Source organism: Trypanosoma equiperdum (assembly GCF_001457755.1).
Source record: "Trypanosoma equiperdum strain OVI genome assembly, contig: ctg_1718, whole genome shotgun sequence".
NCBI lineage: Eukaryota > Euglenozoa > Kinetoplastea > Trypanosomatida > Trypanosomatidae > Trypanosoma > Trypanosoma equiperdum.
The window spans coordinates 33,178-43,840 of NW_027123747.1; the positions used below are offsets into that span (position 1 = coordinate 33,178).

General features: G+C 52.0%; 4 protein-coding genes across 4 annotated transcripts; all 4 read left to right on the top strand.

The window, feature by feature from the left end:
• Positions 1 to 26: 26 nt before the first annotated feature.
• TEOVI_000821600 (uncharacterized protein) lies at positions 27 to 1,577 on the top strand (the record flags this gene model as incomplete). Its single annotated transcript, XM_067222916.1, has 1 exon — positions 27 to 1,577. The coding sequence occupies one exon, from the start codon at positions 27 to 29 to the stop codon at positions 1,575 to 1,577; it is 1,551 nt and encodes a 516-aa protein (XP_067079017.1).
• A 508-nt stretch (positions 1,578 to 2,085) lies between these two features.
• Positions 2,086 to 6,438, top strand: TEOVI_000821700 (uncharacterized protein; the record flags this gene model as incomplete). The annotated part of the gene is made up of 1 exon (XM_067222917.1): positions 2,086 to 6,438. One exon carries the CDS (start codon positions 2,086 to 2,088, stop codon positions 6,436 to 6,438), a length of 4,353 nt encoding a protein of 1,450 aa, XP_067079018.1.
• A 927-nt stretch (positions 6,439 to 7,365) lies between these two features.
• On the top strand, positions 7,366 to 8,550 carry TEOVI_000821800 (uncharacterized protein; the record flags this gene model as incomplete). The annotated part of the gene is made up of 1 exon (XM_067222918.1): positions 7,366 to 8,550. One exon carries the CDS (start codon positions 7,366 to 7,368, stop codon positions 8,548 to 8,550), a length of 1,185 nt encoding a protein of 394 aa, XP_067079019.1.
• A 436-nt stretch (positions 8,551 to 8,986) lies between these two features.
• TEOVI_000821900 (WD domain, G-beta repeat, putative) lies at positions 8,987 to 10,246 on the top strand (the record flags this gene model as incomplete). Its single annotated transcript, XM_067222919.1, has 1 exon — positions 8,987 to 10,246. The coding sequence occupies one exon, from the start codon at positions 8,987 to 8,989 to the stop codon at positions 10,244 to 10,246; it is 1,260 nt and encodes a 419-aa protein (XP_067079020.1).
• Between the last annotated feature and the right edge of the window lie 417 nt (positions 10,247 to 10,663).

Below are 10,663 nucleotides of genomic sequence, written 5' to 3' on the forward strand. Positions count from 1 at the left end.
ACAAAGGGAAGCAAAAGGACAATCAGATGTCGTGGCGACTATTCCTTGCGCGCACCGTCACACTACCGACATCACGGTTCACACATGGAATGTCGAAGCTGCGGTCTTCCCTACCGTTGAAACTGTCTCAATGTGGGATTTCCTTCGATGGAAGTGGTGTGGGCAAAGGTGGTGTGACGAGTGCTGATGGGGACATCAGAGATAGTGGGGTTAGTGGCACCAGCAGCAGTGGTGATGTGGCGTCCGCGACCGCGGCTGCGCCTTCGGGTGAAGGTTGGTGCTACGAGGAGGTAGACCCTACCACTGGTCGTACCCCACTCGATATTTTGTATGATCAGCGTCTGCAGCGCATAAAAGCTGTCTTCGACTCGCCATTGCCACCACTCCCATGTGATGGTAGTGTCAACCCGGACCTTCTTGTTGGATTTTCTCATTACGACTACCGGCTTAGGGATCAGTACCGTGGCGTGGTTGCGCAGGGATTGCAGGTCCCCGTCGCTGCCGTCCGCCTATCGGTCGCGTGGAGCGGTCGGTTCGACGTGTCGCGGTTCAACCGTGTTCAAAAAGTGTGCGGTGTGTGCGTGGACATTAAATCTCTCACCACTTCGGGTACTGCAGCCTCTGGGCAGTACCGTGTGGGTGATGAGCTATGTGGAAAGGTTGAGGAAAGGGGAGAGAATGAGGTGAGAGGTGAGCTGCAGCACCGGATTGCACGCTTCGTTCGTTCGGTTAATGAGCGACAGAGTGAGACGCTTCTTCGTTTCCAGATTACACAGGCGTCGGAAGCGGTGCCTGACGTTGAGTTCGTTGCGGCTGAGCGTGAGCTCGTGGCTGTAGAGTGTGTGCAACGTTGGTTCCGGGAATGCATTTTGAAGCCACACCTCGCGGTCGTGATTTACGGTAGGAATTACAACTTGAGTCAGGGGAGTTATGAAAGAGGTGGCAGTAGGAGTAACAATGGGAATGAAGCCGAGTGCGATATATATGGGCGTGGCCCCCCTGGACAGTTTCGGTGCGAGGAGGACGTAGAGCGGCAGCGTGCTTTCATAGAGAGAAAGTGGTTAAAGGCGTTTGCTCATCGACGAATCGTGCCTTATGTGTTGTCAGTCGACGACCTCACAAGTATGATGTGCACTGCCGTGCAAAATGGTGAGGTGGAGAGCGGTCTTGCGGTTCTACAGGGTAGGGCGGCAGGGTGTGATAACTCTAGTAATGAGGGTCACTCTTCTTGCTCTTGCGCAGATCGCAGTGATGCCGTGACCGACACGGGCGAATGCAGTGCAAAGGATGGTTCACGACCTCCTCTCAAATTACCGTTGGACGATTTTCATTCATGGCAGAGGCTTCTACGCAAGGCCGTATTCCGCCGGCATGAGGAGCACGCTGTGTTTCCGGTATTCTTTGTACATGGCGAATGGGCGGGCGGTGTGGAGGAGATGCGTTACTTGCTGCAGAATAGGGAGGCTGTGGATGCGTTGCTACTGCATCCCAACGATATAGTTTTTAAGAAGAAGTTCATGAGTCGCTTACAAAAGTCACATTCGCGACTGCGGATGGCAGAGGAGATATCTGATTGAGGCGTTGTGGTGCTGACATCCGCATTTGCCTGCTTTTAAATATGCTGCTTGTCTATACACATGTATACGTATATGTCTGTGCGTCTGTATGAGAGTTGGGTTTGGGGTAGCTGATTCGGTTGAAATCAGTAGGCGGTCGTGCAAAGATTCTGTAGCTAAATACTAATGAAATACACTTTTTCACTCACTTACCACTAATACGCTTGTGTCTGTGCCGCTCCCTTTGGCAGTCATTACATGCAGCTCTTTTCCCCGTCCTCCACCTATAGTAGTGACCGAGCTACAACGACGATTGTTTGTTATAATTTTGGTTTTAGTTGGGCAGTCACAAGTATTTGTAACGAACCGGTCACTGTGTGCTGCCGTCTCTCTATTTTAAACAGAAAGATTGTGGCGGCTACGTAGTTACCAAAGGAAGTTTGCAAAGAGAAAAAAAAACAAATTACATTTGTCTATATACACGCATAATTGTGAAGCAGATTAGAAGACGGACGAAAAAGGTAGGAAAATGGTGACAATGCGGATGGAGTCTTCAAAAGATGAGGAGGAGGAAGTTAGTATAAGACTGGGCGCCAGGTTGGCGGCGCGGTACGCGCCAAATCAGATACTCACGTCGACACAGTCATGGGGTTCACTCATGGGTGTGGAACAGTTTAGGCGTCTGTTTCAGTGCTTTTCCAAGTACAGCATTTCGGATGACGGGGACCCCGCGTTAACAAATGAGTGGACAATTCACTTCGTGGTGGGAATCATCGACGCCAGGCTAAATGTTGCAAACTGCAGTGGTGATCCGGATGAAGACGTAAACATGGATCTAACACTAACCATGTCATATGATAGTAACTGGAAGGAATACATTAAAGAGGTGGAGGAGTGGGTGAATTCCCTGTCCATCCGTCTTGATGTGCATGATGCGCTGTGGGATGCGTGTGAACTGAGTAATAAGGAGCTTCTCAAACTACTTTTGAATGACTCCAAGGAGTCCCGCAGTGGCTCCCTTCATAGTCAGGATGAAGAGGATGAACACTCTTCGGAAGGAAGTGAGAGTGCCACCATCATGAGGGTGCGTCGTAAAGGGCGGCATACTCAGATGGTGGAGCAGGCGTCTGCTGGTTTGATTGAACTGTTGCAGAAGAAAACACGAACGCACAGCTTGGTACGGTGGAGCGATATTACGAATAACTTTGTGCGGGACTACGAACACTCCCACGACTTCGGTGATGAAACAATTTCTTACACGCAAATCTGCGACAAAGTGAGTTCTGGGCGGTACTCGAAAGACTCGAGGAAGGATAACGAGGGGTGGCCTGACTGGGCGAGGGCGAGGAAGGATAAGAAGCGTGACGGGAAAGCTCTATGGAAATATGAAATTCACCTTCAGTCCCCAGATCATGTGCTGGTGGCACCGCTTAGTGCATTTATTATTACGAGTAGTAAAGATGGTTTTGTTAAAGTGTGGAGTGCTGCCACGGGGGCGTTCGTGCGCAACTTGTTTAACACTGGCTCGTCGTGGGTAATTGGTATGTACCTACTAATGGATGAAGACTACATTCTCATTTCGACCACAAACAATCAGCTGACTCTTTTGGATTTTTCGAGTGGTGACATCATTCAGAAATATGTAGGTTGCGAGTCCCTTCTAACTGCTTGCAACGAAGTGAATCAGCCCTCCGCTCAAGATGTTCAGCGTTACGGAATGCGGCCAGGAGAGTGTGGGTTGTATCGTATTAGATTACGTGAAAATGAGCAATCAATAATGTTTCATCGTCGACGCCGTGATGCGCAGAAGGACGTACTTCCTAAAAAGGTTCTTGCCAAACCTGTTGTTGGTTTCTTGAATCCCACAGCAACTTGGTTCGAGCCACACTTAGGCATGTTTTGCTTCGGGACGGCGGAAGGAAAGGTGGGTGCCTTTGATGTGAGTGCTGATGTTCGTGCAAGTGCACTGCTCTCGGGAGCGAACACCAAACCTGTGCGACTGGAGTTTCTTGTTACTATGCACAAGGAGATGGTGTCAGGACTGTTCTATTCATCTTATGCGACCTCTATCTTCACCGCTGGCGCTGATGGCTTCGTCTACCGCCTTCCTGTTGGACCATCTTTTGAACCTGCGGGAGAGCCCCGTAGAATTGGTCACCAGATGCGAGCCATTAGGTCTATGGAGTGGATACCGCCTTCAAAGTACTTCATCACTGTACATGTCAACCGGCGGGTCTCGGTGTGGGTGATTGGCCGCCACGGTGATCCGTTTCGTAGTTTCCCCCCTGAATCGCAGGAAATTCTTAGTGCCTCTATGCACCCACATAGGGGCCGCCTGGCGGTATTGTTGGCGGATAAGACCATCAAAGTGTACGAGGTACACGCCAGTAAGTCTATCGCGACTATACAGCAACCGGAGCCCCAATCCAATTTCACTGCCTCTGATTTTTCAAGGCAAATGATGGAACGCAGTGAGCGGGATTCCGATGGCGTTGTTGCGTGGCATCCGTTCCACTCTACTCTTATTTGTGCTTTACGTGGTCCCGTCCTATATGCCGCTTCAAAGAGTAAGGATTCAAGTTCCTCTGCAAGTCGCACTCGCCGCCAGCGTTGTGAGGGGGCCACCGCGCAGTCCACGGGTGCAGAGTTCGGAAATATGGTTGAGGAAGACGATGGGGAAGTCGCTGAGCACCGGGGTGCTGCCGTGAGGGATAGCCGCCAGCCGTGCTCACACAGCGGTGGTGTTGTGGCTGCCGTCATACATAAAGCATCCTTGATGGTACATACGTTTGATGAAGGAACTTGGCGCGCTTGGAAGCTCACCACGGGGGAGATGAAGCGTCATGTGGTTGTCTCCCATGCCGTACGCATGGGCGATATCTCAAGGAGCCATGCCACTGTTGCGTCCTGTTCTTGGTCGACAAGCTCGCAGGTGAGGCTTGTTACCGGGGGCCAAGACTGCTCTCTGATAACATGGGATCCAGAGACGTACGCGCCGCTTGAATCAGAGATGCTGGTACAAGATGCTTCCGACCAACTTGACTCCGATGTATTTACATTTTCACACCAAAGTAAGCTGATAGCTTGGGCGGCACGTACGTGCCGCGTAACTACGTATAGTCGAAAGGTTCTTCCGAGTGGGGTGGAGGAATCCAAATCAGTGGTATTTCGGGTTCCTGGTCTTACTTCTATAACGGCGTGCTGTGTGGCACGTGATACGTATCTCTGCATAGGTACTGGGGATGGAACACTGTATGTATACAGTATTGGAGGCGGACATCCGATAGCTGAGTGTCGGCTTGGGGAGCAAAGTGAAGCAAGAAGAAGTGCCGTACTGCAACTTGCCTATGTAAACGAGCAGGGGCAGAATCTGATTGTGGCCGTCCTTGACACCGGTGTGCTCTGCATCTACTCATTTGTTACTCAGACGGTAATAAGCCATCTGCGTTTGATTCGCCGATTCGATTGCCTTATTCGCAAAGCGCTTTTCATTTCCGACGATGGCTTAATGATATACGGTGATTCAAGAGGCCGGGTATGTGGTTTCGACCTGCATGCAGTCACAACGCCGGTGGCAGAGCTGCAGCAGTTCGTTGTGCGTCGTTTTGCTTTCTCGGGCGCTTCCGATGAGGTCACAACCCTCGAGGTGTTTTCCTTTCAGGGGCACCGTTTTATTATCGTCGGCTCCCTTGACCGTCAGGTGCGCCTCTTTCGTATTGAGGATGCCCTGAGGAAACCTTCCCTCTCCAACAGCGGCTTGCAGCCAGCTGGGTGGTCTTTTAACAAAGTTTTGCTTGTGGGGGTATTTGGTCGGGACAGGTGGGACCTCGAAGACGTAACTACATACGCGGGTGAACCGTCGTTCGTTGAGGGGAAACAAAACTGCAACACCATGGAGGAGGTGTTGGTAGAGAGCATTATGAAGCCAGAAAACAGTTTCCAGAGCATAATGAACGTGGGCGCTGCCGCTGCGGAGGACGGCGCTTCCGTCCCCTTGTCGCGGGGAAAGCGTGTGAGTGTGGTGGCCACCACAATCATGCCGCCAGGAACGCCATCTGTCCCTTCCTTCTTCTTGACAGAGGCTACTGCCGTTCAAGGGGATGTGGCCTGCCCCACTACTCCTTCCTCCTCAATACAGGACAGTATGGAACAGTTGGCAGGACAACCTACTTGTCCGCAGACTGTACCAGTGATCTCTGAGGGGGCCAGCTGCTCTGGTGCCCCACTGGGTAGTGAACAGACTGCGCTTCCCCAAGGGCAGACTCGCCGGTCCCACTCTCATCCGCGATCTCGTGCAGCCTCCAGTACAACGAGCAGTGCGGGTGACGAATCGCCTACCAACGCGGGAAACCACTCTTTGGGGTGCTCTAGTGCCTTAGAGTTGCGTGGAAGTTTGTCAGGGAAGGGCAGCGCAAGGTCCCATTTTTCCAGTGAAGTGCATGACGCCAGCCGGGCAAAAGCTGTGTTGGTTTCCTTAACTTCGCGGTTGGATAAAGTGCGGCCATATGGGTATGCCAGGGGTGCGTTCCGGCGGAAACTACAGGGATTACTTCCTGGAGATGGAGACCTCTCAATGGAACTTGATCAACAGGCTTTGGGGCCATCGACCTCGAGTACCCTGCGACTGGCCCTTGAAACAAGGCGCCGCTTGTCGGAGCGGATGGACGAATACAAGCGGCGGCAAGAGGAAATGAAGAAGAGGAGAAAGTTTGACTACTCGTCGTGCTTCGCGCGCTCTGTGCTACCTCCAGTTGTCATACCTAAACCAAGCATGATATCTCCTGATCTGATGCCCACAAGCGACTGGATGGTGGATGGCATGAGAAAACAAACACAGCTGCAACCTTCTGTTACGGCATCCACAGTGGGGAGGACTGTTTAACAATTTTGCACGCGCCCCGGGGAGGTACCACCGAGTGTGCAAGTGTGGAGGTTACAGCCCCGTCACCACGGCTACGCCGTGAGAAGCGGTGGAAAGGATTGTGTATCAGTAAATGAGAAGGAGTGGCACAACAAGAAGAAAGCTATTGGATGGGCGGTTGTCGATGGGGGTCACATCGGAAGAGTTAAATGCCCTGTCAAATATGCGTGTGGTTCATCTTTCTAGGGCCACGATCGTGTGTGAGGTGGTATGGCAAGGGTGCAGGTAGCGTGCTGGTCTGGATGCACGCGCAATTTGTAAGTTGCTTTAGAGTTGCTTTTCATCTTTTCCTTTTGTTGTACAGGGTTCCATCCTGTATATCCGTTACCCCATGCTGCGTTGACTCCCAACGCCACTTCTTTCCCCTGCGAAAGTCGGGCGATGGACAGGTATCTTTTGGGAACCAAACACAAGTGGGTGATGTGGAGTTATGTAGAGGCACACCACATTATGCAATGCATGGCGTGGCCACACTTTTTCACTCCCTGAGTGGTTTAGCAGTTTTTGTGCATCGACAAGATGATGTTAATATATGGCAGCTCCCGAGTTGTGTCTGAGGACAGTATTTGAAGTTTAGTCTGTCAACGTGCCTGTACTTGACGCTTTATGCTCCCTTTTTGTTTTTGTTGTTTCCCTTCATTTCCTCTTATTCTAATCATTCTCACCACAATGAGTCAACGCGTGCTCTCGTGCGCGGCTGGGGGTTTATATGCAATATCTAATTAGACTCAGATATACATTAGCAGAGGGTGCTCCACCGGGAGCCGAGTTTTGCTTTCCCTCCTCCGGAAATCTGTCGCCAGCCCCCCGCCCTCCTACGCACGGAGAAACACAACGTGGAACTTGTGGGTATTCCCTTCGGTGCCCCGCTAGGGCCAAAAACTACAGATGTTGAGAGGGCGTGCCATGCCTGTGGCACAGTTAGCACCTGTCGTCCACACCCATCCTCAGCCCACTGTTGGCGCTGACCCCGCGACGATCGCCGGCCGAGCATCACAGAACAATGCCTCCCGAAGCAAGGATGTTGACGTTTATTGTGCTGCCGTTGATTTCACAGACGTCGCACAACTCCTCATGCAGGATCCCGTGAGTTCCGGGTTCCGTCCCATTGCTCATGACAGTGATTCTAACACTTCCCTCTATAGCAGACCAACGGAGGAGTCTCCGATGGATATGATATTCGTGAGGACGCATCTTCCATGCCCACCATCCGCTCTTCCCTTGTATATGCATGCATCCAAACGATGCCAGTGGGACGACTGCGCGTCGAAACTTCGCTTCGTGCGGACCTTGCCTCGGCCAGCAACTGCCCCTGTTAGCACGCTAACGGACGTCGCGGACGCAAACTTGCTGCAACTGCAGCCCGGCCAGCGACGTGTGGGGCTGTACTATATGGTTATTCGCTCTCCCGTACCATTTGTCCGTAGTCGTGACTTGGAGATGGCTGTGGCGGAGGAGGTGCAGCCTGATGGCACAGTGTGGTTGAAGGGTCTGTCAACACCACCCGATCGCGTGGATCTTTGCAACGAACGGCGCGCGAAGTACATACGGGCACGTTTGATATTTTTCGCCATGCTGGCAAAGCCCACGAAAGTAACAGGAGGTTGTGAGGGGTGCCAAATGAGCTGTGTCTCGCTTGTGCACCCAATGGGGCATCTACCGCGGCTGGTGCGGCGTCTTGTATTGGCTGCACAAATGCGCATGGCAAAAAGGCTTCGTGACTTCATAATACGCCATCCTCCCGCCTCTCTCACTGACTGCACGGCTCAACTACACAGCGAAGGGAAGGTCAGTAGTACCAGCACAGGCTCGGGCGGCAAAAGCGGGATGGTGGGGAAAACTAATGGAAAGGGAGAACCGTCACCCCATAGCTACGTTACTGGTGTTGATGCTTCTGAGTGTAGCAACCTTGGGGAATGGGGTGAGGATGATAGTGATGGTGGCGCCGCTCGTTTTGTTGTGGGGTCAAAGTCATCGCAGATGTGCAGGATGTGTCGGGAATGTTGTGGAAGGCTCATTGCTCTGGGGCGGCGTGTGGCGGAGAGGTTGCCGCTGTTGTCATCTAATCTTTAGTTCTGTTTCGTAGCTCCATGGCGGCGGGGAGCTGCCCTTTGAAGGTTACCCTGTGCTCATTGACTTGGTGAGATGAGAAAGGATTCGCTGACGACGCTGGGCAAACTTTTTGGTTTTGTTACACGCCACACACGGCGCACAAGTCCTACTTCCCCTCTTCAACTTTTCTACGAGCCGCTGTTCTCTTCTTATCTTATGTGTATACGGAGCTTCTTGTGTTGTCTATGGCTATGAAGTGAAACTCATTCTTTGCCCTACTAATTTGTGATTTCCCTTTTTTTTTTTTGCTTTTGTGGTGTGTGTGCTTGAAGCACGTTGTGGTGGCGGGGTTTGTCAGCGGAAAGGGAAAACTAAATAAAGGAATAGCTGAGGCTGTCACCCAGACAGGTAATCGCAGCAGGGAGGAGAAGGGTGTGACGTAACCAAGTTAAAGGGGATGCTTACGTCCCTTTCGTGGGTACCAAAGGGTGGCATGAAGCCCATCCCAATCCGTACGGGTGATGATATTGATACGGTTCGAGCAAAGTTGCGGAGGCGAAACCCGGAACTCGGCGTTGAAGAAGACGAGACGATTCCTCATGAAGGCACGAACTTAGCAGACAGTGGCGATGCGAGTAGCGATGACGCTGGCGACACGGGTGGGATGTGCTTCGGTGGCGGGGCCGACACTATTTTGGAGCAGGTGGAGTCCGATGACGAAGATGAGATTAACGACACGAACTTCAAAGAGACGGACCTCGTCTTTGCTACCGCACTCGCTGACGCCGCGCAACCGCGCTTAGAGTTGTATGTCTATGACGAGCCCGAAAACAACATTTACGTACACCACGACATGGAGGTCGCCGCTTTCCCTCTTAGCACCGCGTGGTTGACGGACGGAACAATGTCAATTTGTGCCGTGGGAACGATGCGTCCATTTGTTGAATTGTGGAACCTTGATGTGATGGATGCTGTGGAGCCGGCGTGTCTGTTGGGTGGGTGCGTCAAGTGGGAAGACAACTACAGGAAGAGGGTGAAGAGCAGCCTGCTGCAGGAGGGATCACATAAGGATTCAGTTATTTGTGTGAGGTGGAACACGTGCGCGCAGCATATACTCGCTTCAGGTAGTGCTGACACGACTATTAAGATGTGGGACCTCAACACTTCCAGCTGTATCGGGACGTATACTGAACCAGAGAAAGTCCAGAGTCTTGATTGGCATCGTAGCGAAGCCAATCTTTTGCTTTCTGGTGGCTTCGATGCAACGATGGTGCTGCGCGACTGTCGCAGCCCCAGTAGCGCAGCCCTTCGCTTTGCTACCGGTAGCACGGTTGAGCACGTGGAGTTTGACCCCCATAGCGGGGGCCGAGTGTTATACGCATCAACGAGCACAGGCAACTGGGCAGCGTTTGAGGCGCGTATGAACGCGGAGGCCTTATGGCAGATGCAAGTCCATGAGGCGGATACGACGTTTTCCGCCTCTCCGCATGTCCCGGGTCTCCTTGCCGCAGGAGGGAAGGACAATATGATTAGCTTGTGGGACGCACGCGACACCACGTGTCCGCCTAAGGAGATTGTAAAGCGCTCATACCGTACGGGTGCCGTGATGTCACTGTCATTCCATCCAAACTCGCCGCATGTATTAGGTGCATGTGGAAGCAAGGGGGAGCCACTCGTCTACATTATTACAGACGATGTGCAGCGAGTGTTTTGCTAATGTGTTAACAGCAGTGAAGCTCGGGTTTAGGAAAATCCGCGCTCCCCTTCTCAAGAACAGTACGGAAGGTGAGAAGTTAAAACTAACGAAACGGAACCAAATAATGCCTGAGGGAAGGAAGGGCTGGAAAAGTGGAAAGTGAGAGAAGGCTATCGGTCACTTATTAGTTTGATACGGTACTGCTTGGTCTTTTGTCTCCCCTTCCTATTATTCCAACATAAGTCATGTAATTCAGTCGGCGCCATGGTGGTGTTAAGAGAAGCGTGGGGGGGCGGGGAGGAAGATGAAGCATAGCCGTGGTTGTGCACAGTACTGAAGAATTTTATTCCCAATCTCTTTTGCGACTTTCCCACCACCGTACTCGACTGCCTCACTTTTAATTTAGCTACGAAATCACTTCTAACACGTTTCTTTATG